Here is a 19800-nt window from a genome sequence, read left to right on the forward strand (position 1 = left end):
ACGGCTGCATCAATTGAAGAACATGCAGCATTGTTACTTCTGTTTTTCAGGTATTCCCCTGTTGACGAGGTGATCCCTTATAAATCGGAGGGAAGTGGATCGACGATTATACAGGATAACATGGCGATTGTGTCGGTCGGAGGAGTGTTTGATTGGAGTGCGGGGACACACGTCCAAAAGAGAACATATGCCATTAAAGCTCTGTTGGCACCAGGTTGTATCTGCTTTTCTGCACATAATGTTCAGCTGTATCATAAATGGGGGGAAATATTTAGATACTGCAGTGGACCCAATGTTGAAATATTATTCCAGCTTATGTAAAATTCAAATTTTATATCATTGAAATTTTGAGACACGTAATATTAATTTCATTATTATTCTATAGTAAGCATTATAAGTCTCCTGAGTAACTCAGGTGACCTATTGCTATAGGATTTTGTTTGTCGTCGTCCATCGTCCGCCGTGAGTTGTTCGAAATTTTTTTTCAGCATTTCAGCATCTCTTGTACCACTGAACCAATTTTGGATGTAGCATCTAGGAATAAAGGATAACACATGGTATCTAGGGGTGGGGCCAAAGCAATCAAATTAATGCAAACTTCAATGCAAACTTCAAAAAACTTTTCTTTACTATTAGGCATCACGCTGACAAACTGTTGGCATGATTATAACAAGCAATAAGCCCTCTACAAGATGTTGTGAAATTTATTGCCCCTAGGTACAGGCTCCAGGTGGGACTATGTTGTACATTCATTGAAAATGCATTATATCTTATAAAATCTTTACTCATGGAGATTAAGAAAGGGAAACTTCTTGCTTGATTATTAGGACCATTCAACATTTTACCATAAAGTGCGAAATTCATGCCCTGGCCCTTAAACCTATATCAAAATTATGAAATTTATGATCCCCAGATCCATATTGCTCAGGCCCCAGAATGGGGCTAAATTGTTCTTATATTGAAATATCATTTTATCTTGAACATTTTCTTCAATTCTTAATGATATCTAGAATGTAAATGGGTAAACTGACTATATGACTATATTAAAAAAGTATTACTGGTCATATATTGATAATACAATGCACCTTTGAAAATTTTCTTATTTACTGGTCATGGACATCTGGCAAACAAACTATTTTGCATGATTATAATTAGCACTAAGCCCTCGATCAAAGGTGTAAAATTAATGGCCCCATGGCCAGGCTCCGGGGTGGGACTGAGCTGGTCATATATTGCAAGTGAATCACACCTTTAAAAAACGCCAGTGCTCATGGACATGTATCAGGCAAATTGTTGGTATGATTAAAATGAGTAACTAGCTCTCGACACAAATTATAAAATTTGTGTCCCCAGGAGCAGGTCCCAATGTGGGGCTAAGTTGGTCATATGTTATTGAGAGAAACCATATATAGTTTATTATATATTGTAACTTATCTTCTTTACTTCTGAATTTCTGGGAGACAAGTCGTATGAATATGATAATGATTATGGAGTCCTCACTAAACTGTAAATTTTTTAACACATAAGTCCGGACCAGTTCCAGGTGGGCCCAAAGTAGTCATAGCCTGAAAAATTCATGGTATGCGGTGACCTTCAAGACCAATGGGTCCCTTTTCCCTATTTTTTCACAAACGAAATCATGAAATATATATGTATACGAAATTTGAACCCCTGACAATTCGAAGACATGCATTATTTTCCTCGTATACAAAAATTATGGTTTAAGAATCTGAAACAATTGGAAAATAACATTCTTTGTAGCTGCTATTCTCTAAATCAAAAATGAAGAAAAAAATTCATTATACATTGTATACACATGTTACCTGCCTTCTACTTTCCCTCACAGATAACTATGCAAAATTGTTTTCTGTAATCTTTTGCGTTAACTTTTGTTTACCAGGCAGTAATCCAGTCATGACCACATTTCCAGTCTCTGTGACCTTCAGTCACATGACCTCTATCGGGACTACGGTGTACATTCCTGTCATATCAGGAAAGGACGAGACCACCACATACATATTTACACTTAGTGGAGCAGGATCATTTGTAATCGACTCTGGATCTGGTAAGTGTAGATTTTTACTACATTTGAAGGCACTACTATGATTCTAAAGAACAAGAAATGAAATATGGAGATAATGAACATTTTTCAAGCTGAAAGTCCATTTTGACAATACAAATCGGGAGCAGAGCAAACACGGACCTTCAAAAACACCAAAGGTGGGATCAGGTGCCATGGAGGAGTGAGCATCCCCTGCAGACCAGTCACACCCGCCGTGTGCCCCTTGTCATGTTTTGGTAAAAACGGAAAAATCCGTAGACAACTCAGTGTGTAAATAATGGCCCAACAATTAACATGAAAAAAAGTCAGTCAGCATTTGACTCAATGACAGGTTGTTTTTGCTGACAAGTTCATTGTATCGACCATACAACTTGCAAAATGATGACTTCAAACGAGACCGTTGATATCCTTGTTTCAACAACTTGTTTGTCAATAGCTTGCCTCGTTTTAGAAATTGTTCATACGTAGAACCTGCTCTTGCGTAACGAATCAACTGGGAGACATAAACCCTATATGCAGGTGATAAGGGTATATTGCTACATAAGTAAAGAAAGTTGGCGATTGAAAAAATTGAAGTCATCACGTTTATCATAAAGCTTTATTGTCAGGTTACCATTAAAGTCTTTTTCCAGTAAAATATCCAAATATGACTCTGTGGTGTCTTTTATTTCAAGCTCACTAGGATATATCGAGTCGACATATGAATGGAAGTAACTATTGTTAATTAATAATTCGTCGTCGATATTTCTAAATGTCGAGTTGAAGGTCACAGCAAGTGTTTTTTTCTTCTCATGTAGAAGTTTTTGAATAAATTCTGCTTCATATGATTACAAAAGTAGGTCTGCTAACAAGGGGGTGCAATTGGTACCCATGGGAATTCCAACAGATTGTTGAAAGACATAATCTCCAAATGTAGAACATGTCTTTTAATGTGATCATTAAGGGCATTAGGGGATAAATAGCATTGTTTATTTTCAATATTATCTCATGTTAACATAAAGAATCTTTAGCAATATTTTCTCAAAGTTCTGAAAAATGAAGTAAGCTGTGCTCTGAAAAAAATCAAGCAAGATTTTTTTGATGGGGAATTAAGGGTCGTACATATATATATATAAAAATTTAGATTGCATGATAACTTACCAAACGCTTATAAATGTCATTAAAAAGTATCATTAAAGCATTTAAAGGTATAACTGCTCATGTTCAAATTGGAGATTGACAAAGTTCAAATTCAAAGAAGCATTTTAAATAAAGTTTCAAAATTATGAACTGAAAGTTGAGTGTAATTTCAGTTATTCAAATTAATCGATATGAATGGGCTTATTATTTCATCAATGATACATGTACATGCTCAGTATATACTGTATGTGTACTTGAAGAAGTGGGCTTCATATTTTAGCGGCTTTGGCATAGACAACGATGCGCTAATTTATGAATACCGCTAAGAAATCATTTATAAATACAATATACGGTACGGACATGTATAGCGCGAATAAATGATTTCGCCAATAACTCCATAACCAGTAATTGCGCTAAATTTTGAATACACCAATTTAAGTACACGTACAGTAATTATTCTGCTGAAGTAACTTATCACATTCCTCTTTTGTCACAAGGAAACATAACCACATCCTCTTCAGTGACAGTGGGTACTTATAGTCTTTCTGTAACCGTTACGGACGCCTGTGGAAGATCTCAGACCCAGACCCTCAATGCCATATTCACAAACACGGTAACTTGTTTCATACCACTAAAACAGTATTCTTATACATCTCTAAATCCTTCTTTTGCTTTTATTCATATTTATAATAGCTAGAGTACTCCTTTTGCCACTGAAATAAGGGGACACTTTGTGTGTTTTGTAGAATGTTTGACAGTTAATGTAGTAGAAAGATTGAAATTGATGTCTAAAAGTACATTTATCTTGTAGACCAATTTTTCATTAATTTGAATTAGGCTCCAGCTATATCTGGTCTTCCATACAGCGCTGACCTTCAGGAGACTACCGTCCTTGAAAACTCTCTTCATTCAATCAGCATAGAAGATGGTGACGGCGACTCTTATACGTGCATGTTGGAAAACACCTTTCCTTCATCAGGAAATTTCTTTTTAAAAGCTAATTATTCCAATGGACTTGGTAATGTACTTTATATTCTTTTTCTGATCTTTGAACGAGTATTTTGCAACCAAGAAATTCAATTGGTTCGAAATTTACTAGTATATAGTTAAATTGCTAACGTTCATCGAGTCACAAAAAGAAAACACGAATAATTTTGCAGTGCTTATGGTTTAATAAGACGATTGTCCTGAAGGAATGTATAAAGTTGCTTCTTTCATAACTTAACAACAAGCTAAGGACTTTTATTTCTCCAGGTTATGACATACTCTCCAAAAGCAGTCCAGTTTTGTCCTACGCCTCTACTAACACATACACACTGAATATCAGCTGTTTTGATGGTATCGACACATCGTATGGAACGTTTACAGTTTATATCATACAGAATGTAGCGCCTTCATTCACCAATCTGCCATGTAAGGGAATAAATGAAATTATTTATTCAAATAAATAAAATAAAAATAAAAGGACTACCTCATTCAAAAATCTACATACAGATTAAATTGGTAAAGAGAATATTATACTGATTCTACCTGGTTGAGAAAGTGTTTTTATTTTTCTAGATTCACTAATATTGTCCGCAAAGTCAACAGCTATAGGAACCTCTGTGTATCAAGTCCAAACTGCTGATCCAGACAGCAATAATCTGGCAACAAGCAGCACTTGCTCGCCCTTTCCATGTCCCTTCTCTGTTGCCAGTGGTAGGGAAAATGCAGTAAAACAAATATTAAGAGAACATGCTTATAGCGAATAAACACTTATGATGAAGTCATAGATGAACAAAAGCTTAAAATGCTAAATGTATTTATAGCTTAAGCACAGAAGATACACAATGTACTAATAATCAATTTTGCCTGTAATTTAACGATTCGACATAAAAAGTTTTCCTTAAGTACGGTGTATATAGTTGGAACTAACATAAGGACAATATAGAGGAAAGTATTTGCTTGCTGAATACAATATGTATATAAGTATTTTTAACTGTTGAAGATGGTACAGTGACGAGCGTCACGGATCTACGGACGGAGACAACCGTGGCGTATACCTTACAGTTCTCCGTTAATGACAGCTTGATTACAACTGGTCCCGGTGTCTTAACAATCACATTGACAGGTACATAGATTCACTTAATAAAATTCCTCGAATTTCCTCAAAGTAAAACATTACAGACTGTGAGTAATATTTCACATTGAAATGGTCGACTGAATAATTTATGGAAAATTTTCAGTAGTTTTTATAATTTTAATTTTAAAAATATTGTAATATTTGAATCCTTTTCTAGATTTGAATACAGCACCTACCTTTCAGAACTTACCAAAAACAGTGTATGTAAGTGAGCATATCTCGGAATCCTCTGTAATTTATCAGATTTCAGCGAAAGACTTAGATGTTTCTGATGTATTATCAACGACATTTACAATTCAGCCACCCGATGGGACACTATTGTTTGATATCAACGCCACTGGTATGTATATAGATTATTTCTTCTTATAAGTATTAATTTACTAGACTGAGATTATAAAACAAAAACCATTTACAAGGAAGTCTTCAAATTTTAATTCGAAAAGGGTATTTTAGCACAAAAAAGTAACTTAAGCTGAGATATACCCTTTTTTAAAACTTGAAATAAAATTGCAACAGACCCTTACTTAGCATTTTTTTTTATAAATTTCATTTAGATTTGACAATCAGGCGAAACAGTGGAGAATCTTTCAACTTTGAGTCTCTATCTGCATATAATTTTACCATTTCTGTGACTATAAGTGATGGGATATTCAGTGCGACTTCAAATCTGATGATATCAATACTTGATGTTAACGATCCTCCCAGCTTTGACCAAAACATTTATTATGTTACCTGTAACGAGGGGCAGGTAAAAGATACAGTTAGATGGGGAAAACTATTGTAAAGAAAATTAACATTCCTTATATTCACTATCCATGTTTCTCTAAATATCTACATTTACACATGTTTGATTTTTTTTTATTTTTGAAGAAAGGTTCATTACTTCCGGCCTTGGGATTTACAGTATATGATGAGGACATTAGCGACTCCTTTACATATGGGATTACAGACGGATCAAACTTTGTCATCAATTCTTCTACCGGAATTATTTCCTTTGCCATAGATATTGAAGTGACTTCAAACACTTCCTTCAATTTAACTGTCCAGGTAACAGACACAGGTGGGTTGTCTGACACCTGTATCGTGATGATCACAATCCAGAATGTCAACAGGAAGCCGTATTTTACGAACTTACCTCAAACAGTTACTGTACCCGAAAATACAGCTTCCGGATCCTCTTTGTTCTTGTTGGGGCTAATTGATGAAGACCTGATATCTACTACTGTGTCCTACACAATCTCCCCAGTGTTGTCTTCTAATCTGTTTTTCTACAATGATTCAGGTATATCTACTAGTATTAGACATGTATAAGCACGGTTTCCACAAAATACAGTCTAGTTAGATATTTTATGGGGAAAATCTTGTGATTATATTATGTACATGTATATATTCATCAAATTTTTCTCCTTTTCATCAGAAAGGAGACTTTATCAAGCAAATGGATTTTACTTTGACTATGAAGGAACCAATGTTTACAACATTACCTTTGAAGCCAACGACGGAACAGAGATCTCGGACCCAGCAATTCTGTATATAGATATCACCGATGTGAACGAACCTCCAACATTTCAGTCACCATTTTATTATTTAACATTCAACGAAAACAAGGTACATGTATATATCTCTTATTATATAAATATTGCATGTAGTTGAATGTAACATTGAAAATTTTCACCTTAAGAAAACCATTGTCAACCGAGGCGCAGCCGAGGTTGACAATGGTTTTCGAGGGGTGAAAATTTTCAATGTTACACTCAACTACATGCAATATTTATTATATTATACTGAATGTTTTATACAAATACATTTTACAGTGAACCTTGCGCGCATAATTTCTGCGCAGTCAATATTTTTTTGGAATATCACCCGTCGTCAAGCAATGTTGACTGTTGCTACGCTGGAGGGCGTGGCTTCATTATTCAGTGGGTAATAGTGTTTTTTAACAAATGTTCCTCGACGAATCAGATTTAACTAATTTACATGAAAGTATAATATTCTAATATATTTTTATAAAGTGATTTAAAAAGCTTTAATATTTAACTAAACACTTTGCTCTTAGTCAAATAAAATTATAAAATGAAATCGGAAAAGCCAATTCTCTTCACTGTCATACCTAAAAGATTATTTTAAAAAAAATCCGAATTTAATCTTTCATGTTTTAAGTTGTATCTCAAAGTTTATTTAAGATGAAATAATTTGGTTAACCATATTTCAGATTGGATATGCACTCCCAAACATAGCGTATAACGTTACTGATCCAGATGCAGGTGACATTGTAATCTTTAGTCTAATAGACGGCCATTTCGTGACAAAAATAGGAATAAACTCCGGTACTGGTCAGATGCACCTGACAGCAGACATTCTAGTGGATAGCACTCTTACAACTAACCTCTCAATACAAGCCACAGACTTAAACGGTCTATCATCCACGGCTACCATTGAAATAACAGTTTATAACGTGAATAATGCACCTTATTTTACAAATCTACCTTTCACTATCAATACAGATGAGAACATTTCGTCTGGAAGTGTTATATATGACGTCACTGCACGAGACGATGATGTAGGGGATGTTTGTTCTTGTAGCGGTACTTTTTTACCGTCTGCTGCCGCTACATTACTGCACTTTGATTCTGCAGGTAATTCAAAATCATTTTTTTACTAGATAGCCTTTGTGAAGGAGGTCCTATGTAACAAAGAATACAATAATTGACATTTAGTCTTACTCAGAATAAAATATAATAAAGTTCTCCACATACTTCTTGTCACTTCACAATTCTTATTGGGGGGGGGGGGTTCGTCCATCCTGTCCTTCTTTCTACAAAACTTTGACATTTAACTTTACCTTTGAACCACCTTAGGTAAACTCTTCAAGTCTGGCAAGCGTTCAACTATTAATGCTCTTGGAAAATACTCAGGCTAAAGACCCTATGTTCATCTGGTTATCTTTACTCATATACATGTACATGTATTAATGAATAATACCCGATTGGCATTCCTTCATCTTAGTAAGATGACAGGCAAAGAAAATATTTAAGTGTTGTATGCTTACGCATTGACAGTACTAAACAACATTTATACTTCGTTTTCTTGGCTGGGATTAGAATTGGCAATTCAATATGCAAAAATGTACATTTTACAGGCAATATGACCGATGCCTCAAGAAACTATATCTGAATTACCCCGGTATTAATTCTTTCTTAGGACTAGGAGTGAACTAAATTTAGCGAAGTTTATTAAACCATATATATTATATATCTCATGTGTAAAAAAAAAAATGATTTGTTCAATTCTCTATCATACTCTGCGTTTATGGCCTTTGAGTACTGAGGGTTCTTTTACGTGCCATACGGACACTGCTGTGAATGAGCAATAACTTTACAGATTTTTAATATATGGTCTGTGATAAATATAAAGAAAGTTGTCTAACCATACTTACACGTATGCATTTACTAACGCTGTTCCAGAAAATAGTATATTCTTTGTACAGGAACGATTTTTCACATCACAACTTGACCACATTTGAGGGCATTTGTGTTAAAATAAACACTTTTTGTTTTTATTGCACATGATCTTAACGTGCGACTAATTTACATAATTTATCCATAATTTTCCAATGTACTTGTCATCTTTAAATGTGATATAAAGAATACTGAATTAAAACAAAAGACGAAAGTCATAATAATACTTAGATTGTTTTTAAAATTATTTTTAGTACATTAAAATAAATCAGTGGATATTTGGATTACTTTCAGATCAAAAAATAAAACTGCGAGACAATGCAACATTGAATCACCAGCTTTTCAGTAACGTAATCGTGACTGTTAATGCTTGGGATTTGACGGGCGCTACATCAACATCAAACCTTACACTCCACATCGTCAACATCAATGAGGCTCCCCAATTTTCTTCGAATATTTATTATGGAGATGTAAACGACGGAACGGTGATATTTATTTCTTTTTTTCATCTGCAGAGTGTGGTGGACACAAAAGTATCACTATTTCCACCTTATATTTAGGGGTTAAGGATAAAATTTTAGTAAAATGCCATACACATATACTGGCGATGTATGTGTTCCAAGATCCCTTTAATTTATCAAAAGTTTTTAATTCAAACTAGATTGACTTAATCAGATCATTTGGTCCATCGCATAAATTGCTACACAACAAATCTAACAGCGTCTCATTTGGGTTCCTCTCGGACCCTTTAAATACATGTAACCATTCAGCTCATCGTTTTCTCAACATTCGATTTGTCTATTCAGAATGTAGATCTAGTACTTGTGTTGACTAAGGCACTCTTAGAAAGTTGTATATTGTGTGGAAAAAATATATGCTGTTTTGTTCCAGTATGTTCATATTTCTTTTCTTCTTCTAACCTTTTCAAAGAGTACTTGACCTGTATCTTGTAAATCTAAAAGTCAGTAAGATTAAAAAAGTCAGGTAAGTGACATGCTCTAATTTTGGAAGTTATATTTAACAGTTGGGATCACCTGTCACAGCCTCAATATCAGCAGTAGACCCAGATATAACAGATGTCCTTACTTTTAGTTTAATCAGTCAGAGTGTCAGTGGAATATTTAACATAAACACTAGCTCCGGAATACTTTATACAGCAGTGAGTGATACCTATTCCAAGTCAAATGGAAACTGCACTCTTGTTGTTCAAGTGGAGGACCAGTATGGTGCGTACGATCAGACAATATTAATTATTAATATTCATCATGTAAATACAAAACCAGAAATTGTTAATTTTACTGGAATTTTGTATGTGTCGGAGGCACTTCCTACTGGCTCCTTGTTGACCATTTACTCCATCATCGATCCCGATACGAATGACGTCATTACAGAGAGAATAACTTTGGCGCATGCGTCAGCTGAAAACAAGTTCCTGTTTAATATTTCAAGTATGTAAACGAAAGCTATCAAAATGAATGTTTTAGTTCAAGCATATTTTATTTTTTATTAGAATATGGATTATCCTTTTAATTTTACAGATCGACAACTTTACATCTACTTGAAGGATCTTGTGGACTTTGAGTCGGAGAGCTCTTACAATCTCACATTCATTTTAAATGATGGTTATAACGATTCTCCTTTGTATGAGCTGATGATAGCCGTGGCAGATGTGAACGAATCTCCATATGTACAATACAGTATTAATCACGTGTCATTAAAAGAAAACATAGTAAGAGTGCTAAATCTCATTTTGCATATCAATAAATTGTAGACTGGAATTTGTGATTTTCTAGATACTTTGTATATCTATAAAAAGGTTTTTACTATTAACTGAGGTTATTAAACCATTTATGTTTTATATCTATTTTCCTTTTTTCGTAAAGCTTTGTAAACGCTCTTGCTTTCAGAGTGGAACTTTGCTGGATTTAAACATTACCGTCTCCGATCCCGACATTGGTGATACTGTCACATGCATTATATTAAGTGGAAACGACAACCAATACTTCAGCATTCATCCTACTACGTGTACAATGTCTCTGACCAAAGACTACGATATTGATTCGGGACTGCCCTCATCGCATTCCTTAATAATTAAAATTATTGACAACAAAGGTCTTTTCACAACAACGACAGTTAACATTGACGTTGTTGATGTCAATGATAACGCCCCCCGCTTTGAATGGCCTGAATATGTTACTTTCATCTCTTCAGACTCCTTAATCGGTCATCAGCTACTGACTCTTAATGTAAGTGATGGCGATAGTGGCCTAAATGCCAAACTGACGTGCCAAATGGACATCAACCATTTTACTAGTCTTTTTGTCGTTTCGACAGACTGTATCCTTTACCAAAGTGAAAGTTTAAATGGAATGGCTGAGGGGACTGAAGTCAATTTTACCACAGTTGTAAAAGATGCAGGATCGCCGTCTTTATCAGCATCTGCATTGGTCCGTGTTATTGTCCAAGGTACAGCAAATACTGTGGCACCTCAGGCAAGCGCTACATACCAAGTGACCAACAATTCCGACGGCATAGACTTCTCCGATTGGCGAGTTTTAGCGGGATGTGGCATTATTGGTCTCGTATGTCTTCTGGCAATAGTAAATTCCATCATTTTAATCCGAAGAGGATGTAGTAAAAAGCCAAATCTTGAAAAGGGTCACTCAAGTTTTGCAAAGGAGGAGGGGTAATTTGCAAAGACTATTGAGAATATTTTACAACTTTAGCATAGTGATGATTTTCAATGTCATTTACGATTTCACTCTGTTTTCAGTACAGTACAGAAAGAGGAGAGAAAGCACGATTCATTTGAGAATAAGAAGCCAGTGTACAGTCGAAGTAGCTCTCAAAATTCCGTCATTAAAGCTAGGTAAATTTGGGGAAAAAACAGTAAATCCTTCCCTCACTGCTTTCACCAATCAGTTTAACGCACCGTAAACTTTGTATTTTCACCAACTCAGTCAATCAATGATATTTGCAGTATGCTTCAATATGTCATACTTATATTAATAAAATACCAGCAGGGTTTTTTTTTTTAGAATGTTCAGTTTTCTTTTAATGACTGTTGTATAATCTATTAATAGGAGGACGTCTTCATTGCCTCTAACAACTCCAAAAATGGAAACCATATCTGGTAATTAATAGAACAACGTTTTCAAATATTGAGAAGTAATTTCCGAAAAACAGCACCGACCTTTTCATTATTTTCCTTTACACAGATTTTTTAAAAATTTTACTTTCGATTTGTTCTCTTTCAGCGATAAGAACAGATATACATCTAATCAGCCCAACGTATTGTTATTGAAAATAGAGTCTTCAGTTGTAGATTATACTTCAAACTGATAATTGTCATCATTAATACAGCTTTATTTCCATGTTTATCAGAAAATCATTAATTAAAATTGAATGCCTTAGCCTGTTGGCTCTGTGTAGGTTACCTCCGAGGATGGATGAACATAGGATAAAATTATTTATAACCCCACCCCACCCCCCACCCCCCGCTTGGAAAGAGGGCATTTATAGTGATGGGGTGTCCGTCCGTACATTACACTTGGGGGTAGCAATCCCCAATTCGCAACGCCTCTCACACCACTGAATGCAATTTAATGAAATTTTTACGAAATCTTTATTACATTGTGCATCTCCTATTTTACGATACACATTTAAGATTCCCATAGCAAAAAAAAAACAAAACAAAACAAAACAAAAAACAAAAACATGTCACTGCTTTTTTTCTATTACATTGGGGGTGTCCCTCTCTTATCGGCATATCCTCAAATACCACTGAATAAAATTTAATGAGACTTTCACAGAATCTTTATTACATAGTGTTATTGTGCAGTTCGTATTTTAAGTTTCGATCGGATAAATATTTGTTTTCTACAGCAAAAATGAACCTTGCTATTCTCATTACACTTGGGGGTCTTATCCGCAATTCATCTTAACCACTGAATGCAATTAAATGAATTTCTTTATGAAACCTTTACTAAATAGTGCCATTTTGCACCTCGTATTTTACGTTTCGATTGGAAAGAAATTTGTATTTCCTTGAGAAAATCATAGACTTTGCCGTTATATTCAATAAATTGGGTGGGCGCCCAAATTGTTATCGCAACTCCTCCAAAACCCCTACATATAATTCAATGGAAATTTCACACAATCTCATTTACATACTGACAAGAAATGCACTTTTCCATTATACTCATATGGGAGCGGGGGTATCATTTGTAAGACAGTGCTCACAGTACCTCTAGTTTATACAAAAGACTTCTATTTTTTTTTCAAGTATGGAACAAAAATTTTGAAGGCAAACCATATTTGAATCTATATTTAGTATTACTCAATAAATAGGGTATCCATTTTGTTAATGCAACGCCTGATAAATCCCTGCATGACATTCAATGGAACTGTCACAGAATTTCATTTGCATACTGACAAGAAAGCATTTTGTCATTATACTCATAGGGAGGGGGGGGGGTATCACTTTGTGAGATCAGTGCTCACAGTACCTCTACTTTATACTAAATACTGCTTCTAAAGTTTTTTTTCCAAGTACGGATTAAAAATTTTGAAGGCAAACCATGTTAGAATCTATTTTAAGTTTTATTTATCTGTATTTCAGAATATTTGAGGATGCACTGTTTTCTTTATCTGTAATTTCGGTAAAAAAGGGGCAACAAAATCTTTGTAGACGTCTTGTTCATTTTTTTCGGAGATGGTCTTCCCAAATATACATATGATAAAGTAATCCAACTTATATTGTCATTCTTTCATTAGATCATGTATATAAGATAAATTTTATATTTAGAATACAAAATGCTGGTTTGAAACATTGTAAAATTTTTGTGCTGTATAGAGAATGCTTTAGTTTAACTTGAAAGTATTGATAAACAATTCATGTACATTTTACAGTTTCCAGCGCACGATCTGAGGATCTCAACAGTACGCTGACTCCTACAGACGTATCTCTGAATGATTTCCCATCAAACTACAGTCAGACAAGCAGGTCTTCTTTTGCAAAGGAAGAAGACAAACACTTTTCAGCATTCTTTAAAAGCAGTCGTCGTATCAGCGATATAATGGGGCCCAAATCCAATTATGACTTTTTTTGATCTTGAGAAGTTGCAGACCCTTTGCCTCGGATGTTATCGTTCTTTGCTGAATATACTGAAGACAAAAATACCAATTTATCTTGTCATTATTTTCAATTAATATTTTTTTCTTTTTCTTTTTAATGCGTGTTCGTATGTTTTGACGTGTTCAACTGAAAGAGCAATAAAAAAGTTAATAAAACTGTAGTCTTTCGATTAGTACTACATACCAACATTACATGTATAGTGTATATACAAATGTATTTGTTTTGGCCGCTTTTGTGGATGAGTAAAGAGGTGATACATATGTGGCGTGCACGAATCCCGCTGCAGAGCCTTTGGATGAGACTGTAAAAACCGAGGTTGTGTCGCAGTAGTTGCTGGTGTGAAAAAAAATCCCCAAGTCCCCAGCTACTCAATGGTAAGTGCCGAGTACAGATCCAGATCAGATAAGGAGGCCTCATGTTTAATGTTGGAAATTAAAGTTTAGGTTACGACGTCAATAGCTATAATAACCATCCAAAACGTAAGCGTGGGATAAAAATTGGCGGGGGTGTAAAGTGATGGGGCTGTCCGGCCAACCGTCCGTTACGCTTTGGGGTACCCATCTCTAATCCGCTAGTCCTCTTATACCACTGAATGAAATTTAATGAGACTTTCATAAAATCTTTGTTACAGAGTGCCATTGTGACCTCCTATTTTACTTTTTGATCGGACACATATTTCGAGTGTCCAATATCAAAACATAGACACTGCTATTTTTTTAGGTCACCTGAGTCACTCAGGTGACCTATTGCTATCTCTTTTCGTCCGTCGTCGTGCGTCGTCCGTCGTTCGTCGGTCGTAAACTTTTGAACATTTTCAGCTTCTTCTCTGGAACCAGCAAACCAATTTCAACCAATTTTGGCATATAGCATCTATGGGTGAAGGGGAACAAAAATTGTGAAATTTGTGGCCCCTGCCCCCCTGGGGCCTGAGGGGTGGGGCCAAAACCATCAAAATTAATGCAATCTTTAAAAAATTCTTCTTTACTCTTGGACATCAAACTGTCAAACTGTGGGCATGATTATAACATATGATGGGTCCTTTACCAAAATTGTGAAATTCATGGCCCCTGGGTTCAGGGTTCAGGTTCCAGGGTGGGGCTAAGTTGGACATGTACAAAAACTCCCATATATCTTATAAAATCTACTTCTTTACCCATGGACAGCTAGTAAGCAATTTGTTTGCATGGTTTTGGTGAGTACTTAAATCTTTACTAGGACTATGAAATTCATGGCCCCTGGATATATGGTTCAGACCCCAAGGGGGGGCTAAGTTGGTCTTATGTTGAAGATATCAAATATAGTGAATTACATTGAAAATCCTACTGAAATATCTTAATATTCTTAATGTGTAATTTTTGAACCCTAGTAGAAGTTTTTTTTTTTTTCCATTATATGTATTATTTAATTATTTTTAAAAATTTACCTGAGTTTACAGTGAAAATAAATCCGGGAATGTAGTGGTTCGGTTCTCATTATACAGTTTTTCCTTGACGCATGCGCATTATTAAGCGTCTCGTCTAGAGAAAGCAAGGGAGATTGTCGTCAGATCGGTGAAAGTGTGCAAAATATAGATCTATATCTAACGCGTTTCAGATCAAGGTTTTGCGTAAAGAACGGTGGGTATGGGTTGTTACGGTTTTACAATCTTGATAAACAGCATTAAATGAAATACAACAAATATGTCCTATTTTCATGGTGTCATTCGATTCGTTGATAATGGCGTAGTTTGTGCACGAATGTTTCGTTTGTTCTCATCTGCATTTTATGTGAAGCAATAAATTCTTCTATATGTGTTAAATTATGCATCTTTTTCTGTTTTACGATAATCTGCTCTGAAATGGAAATAAAATTTGGATACATTCAGTTCGAATTATCTCTAAAATGAAGTGTTGTTATTGATGTTATTGTTATTGATGTGTGTATACGATGGAATTCGTCCCATGTAATTGCAAAATATTAGAATGAAGCGAAACTAGCTAATGGCAGTTTATGAGTCAAATCACTATGCTGCAACTTTTATGAGGATGCTAGAGTCGCAAGAAATGGCAGTTTAAACAATGTAAAAACTTTCACCAAAAAAGTGATCCATTGAGCTTCATGTGTACTGTTTATATATTGCTTTATTAATAAAACTGCAGAATCAGAGTTAACCAAAATTCATATATTGATTTAATATGTGTCTTTATTGATTTATTGTTCTAATCCTTTTCGCTATTTTTTTTTAAAATTTGAATTTATCATTTTTGTAATAGAGGTCTTGGGATAAAAATTGTAGATCTATAAAATTTTATTTTTACACCCTGCATGTATTGAATAGAGATGGGAATTGTATTGAGTCATTACCAATATTTCAAATGTTGTTTAACAGTTCAGTATAAATCATGACATTTCAAAATACAAGGGGGGGGGGGGGGGACTAAAGTATTTGCTTTAAGACTTGTGAAGAAGAAAGGAAAAGAAAGTGGTGTATGTTACTGTGGCAGAGCTATTTATTGTCATTGGAGTAAACCTTTCTGTGTCAATTGTATCATTAGTCCCATCACATTTGAATTCATATAGTAGTGATTTTTCCATTGGTGAAAGATAATTATATACCTCGTCAATTAAGGTATGTAATCTTAGTTGCTGAAGTATTTATAAAAGTAGATCTATATGATAAAAAAAAATGTGATGAAAAGGTGGTGTTTCAGGTTTCCTCGGTATTGATTATAAGGCCAAAAAAAAAAAATAATAGTCTTGTTTCCTGCTACCAGCCTGAAAAATATAGGGTAGGTAGGTAGGAAAATTATTTCATTTTTATATTTTTATTTAATTTCTTTCCAACAGCATTTTTGGATATGAACTAATACAAGATAAAGTTAAACATGTCACAGGTCAATGATATTATTGTCTTTTAAAATTAAATTTCAAGTCTTTTTATGAACAGTGGTATTTTATGAAAGTCCATAACTAAAACAAGAATTTCATGAAGTGCTTGTTTTGTGTTAACATGGAAACCAATTACGGTGACAGAATGATGAAATTCCGGAAATTCCCGATTTTTTTTTCTTCCAAAACTTAAAAAAAAACTTTAGGGTCAGGTGCAAAAAAAATAGGGTAGGTCGGGTAGCAGGAAACAAGACTATTATTTTTTTTGGCCTAATTTTGTTATAATAATAAGAAGTACTTTTTATTTTAGTTACTGTGTTCATATTTTCCTAAAATATTGCCATTTTACGTTTATAGGCATTCTTGATATTGAGCTTCCATGTACTAAGATAAATTTTTTTTATACGCCCATCTTGAGACAGGATAAATTATGATATCATTCATGTCTGTCTGTCAGCTTTTTCTTGTCTGGCTCATGAGTTAAATAGTCTGAGGCCTAGAATAATCAAAGTTTGTCAACTGATAAATCTTAGGTAGAAGATGTGTTGCAAACTAAAAATCACATTAGATGTCAAAAGAGCAATAGATTAGCAAAATACTTTTTGATTACTTTGCTGAAAAGCAAAATCTGCATTGATTTGAAAATCAGGGAGTAAATACACTTTGCGGTAAAAAAATCATCTGGAGCTCTGCACTCGCGCTTTTTAAACACCCCTCCTCAAACGAAGTTGGGGGGGGGGGGGTATATAGGAATCACCTTGTCCGTTTGTCTGTGCAAACCTGTCTGGTCGATATCTTTTGCGGAAGAACATTAGAATAAATTTACTTCACACAAAGATTGTTCATGACCTGAGGGTTTGTCATGACCTTGACCCAAGGTCATTTGGACAAGTTCAAGGTCACTGAAAGAAAAAGTTCATAATTTGTGTCTGGTCCATATCTTTCTTCTTGATATACTTGGTGAGTTCCCATTTTACACAAAGATTGCTTATGACCTGAAGGTGTGTCATGACCATGACCCAAGGTCATTTGGACAAGTTCAAGGTCACTGAAAGAAAAAGTTCATAATTTGTGTCCGGTCCATATCTTTCTTATGGATAAACTTGGAGAGTTCCCATTTTACAGAAAGATTGTTCATGACCTGAGGGTTTGTCATGACCTTGACCCAAGGTCATTTGTGCAAGTTCAAGGTCACTGACAGATAAAGCTCATAATTCATATCGGTCCATATCTTATGGAGAATAATGTTGGGAGTTTCCACTTAACACAAAGATTGCTTATGACCTGAGGGTGTGTCATGATCTTCACCTATAGTCACTGTGGAAAAAAAAATTGGATAAATAATGCATCTATACTTTCCAGTAGAGAAATACTTGAAAAATTGTTATTTATTTTTTCAATTTAGTAAAAAACAATGTTATTATTAGCATTGATGTTTTATTAGGCTGCGCTTTAGTTTCATTCATTAAAAAATATAATGAGCAGTTACCTGTAAATTTTCACTCTAAATGTTTAAACAAATTGTGAACACCTCTTACATCCATCAAATACTAGTATTAGTGACTTGGCATTTCCTTTGAAAAACCTGCAGAGGGTATTTGTCCATTTCGGACAGTTCTAGTTTAGACAAACCTTAATCATTGAAAAAAAAAATCCAGGGACAGTTTATAAACTTCCAGAAGAAAAGGGCTGGTAGTAACAGTTCAAGGTCACATTTACAAAATTTTAATGGTAAATTTAAAAAAAAATTGCAGCATTGGGTATTTAAGAAATGAATTTAATTTTTGAAAATTCATGAGGACATGAACGCTTTGTGCTGGTATATTTCATAAAGCGAGTTAAACTTTATGATAAATATGCAGGCGTGAAGCGTTGTAGTTCATATACCTCATGAATTCTCAAAAATTGAAATCATATCTTATATTTACATTATTTTTCTGACATTATGTCATCCAACGATCATTTTTGAAACAAAAGAGTTTGCACTATAGTTTTGATGTCAAGTATGGTATTATGACGTCACATTGGAGATATTCATGCTCACTCATGATAGTTCATGAGAATATGGAACTTTTTCTAATTTTCAAAGAATTTTAAGGAAAAATACTTGGAACATCCGGCAAACCTCGGCTGATTCCGTCACCTTCATCAAACCTAGATTTTCCAGATGAGTGACCAGGTTAAAGTTTTTGGAGCAGGTCCATTCCCAAGTAACTATAAGCCCTACCTGGACCAAACTTGCATGGATAATGCATCTAGGGATGGACATTACCACACTTGATTCAGATGCTGGATCTGATTTAGATTTTCCACATATGAGACCAGATTTAGATTTTGGAGCAGTCTCATTCCCAAGTGACTATAAGCCCTACCTGGACCAAACTTTCATGGATGATGCATCTAGGGATGTACATTAAAAAACCTGCTTCGGATGCTGGATCAGACGTAGATTTTCCACATGAGTGAATTTTAGCAATATTTTAACTAAATTAGCATGGATGCTGTATCTAGGGATGAACACTTCCAGACTTTCTTTGGATTCTGAATCTGACTTACATTTTCTAGATGAGTGACCAGGATAATTTTTTTTTGGATTAGCTATATAAAATTATGGCCTGTTATGATTAAATTTGCATAGATGGTGCATTTGAGGATGAAACTTCCAGACTTGCTTTGGATGTTGGAACTGACCAAAATTTTCTTGATTAGTAAACAGGTTAAAGTTTTTTGAGCAGGTCTTTTTCCAAATAACTATAAGTCCTACTTAAACCAAACTTGCATGGATACTGATCTTGGGATGTACCCTAACTAGAAAAAAAATATGATGTGAAAGAGCAAGAACCATCAAAAATGGCCCTGTCTCAAAAATTAACGGGTTTTTGTCAATTGATAGTGAAGACTTTTAGCATTTCTTTTCCGTTTTTCTTTTTTCGATATCGATTATATTTTTTGAAAAAGAGAGTCTGAAGTATAATGGTGTTTTAAAGGAAAATGTTAGTAGAACGTCATTTTCTGTAACGTCGTAGGGCGG

At 34.6% G+C, this 19800-nt stretch overlaps 1 protein-coding gene across 1 annotated transcript; it reads left to right on the forward strand.

Moving 5' to 3' along the window:
* Positions 1-1901: 1901 nt before the first annotated feature.
* LOC133189851 (cadherin-23-like) lies at positions 1902-13930 on the forward strand. The gene is made up of 18 exons (XM_061325243.1): positions 1902-2065; positions 3679-3794; positions 4019-4199; positions 4436-4594; positions 4742-4879; positions 5169-5291; positions 5461-5643; positions 5858-6051; positions 6174-6585; positions 6721-6911; positions 7519-7942; positions 9059-9249; positions 9789-10212; positions 10303-10493; positions 10672-11450; positions 11538-11633; positions 11848-11897; positions 13676-13930. Exons 1-18 carry the CDS (start codon positions 1915-1917, stop codon positions 13873-13875), a joined length of 4203 nt encoding a protein of 1400 aa, XP_061181227.1. The 5' UTR covers positions 1902-1914; the 3' UTR covers positions 13876-13930.
* Positions 13931-19800: the final 5870 nt, after the last annotated feature.

Source organism: Saccostrea echinata, unplaced genomic scaffold (assembly GCF_033153115.1).
Source record: "Saccostrea echinata isolate AGI-Se365-2 ecotype Australia unplaced genomic scaffold, CSIRO_AGI_Sech_v1 ptg000020l, whole genome shotgun sequence".
Classification (NCBI taxonomy): Eukaryota; Metazoa; Mollusca; class Bivalvia; order Ostreida; family Ostreidae; genus Saccostrea; species Saccostrea echinata.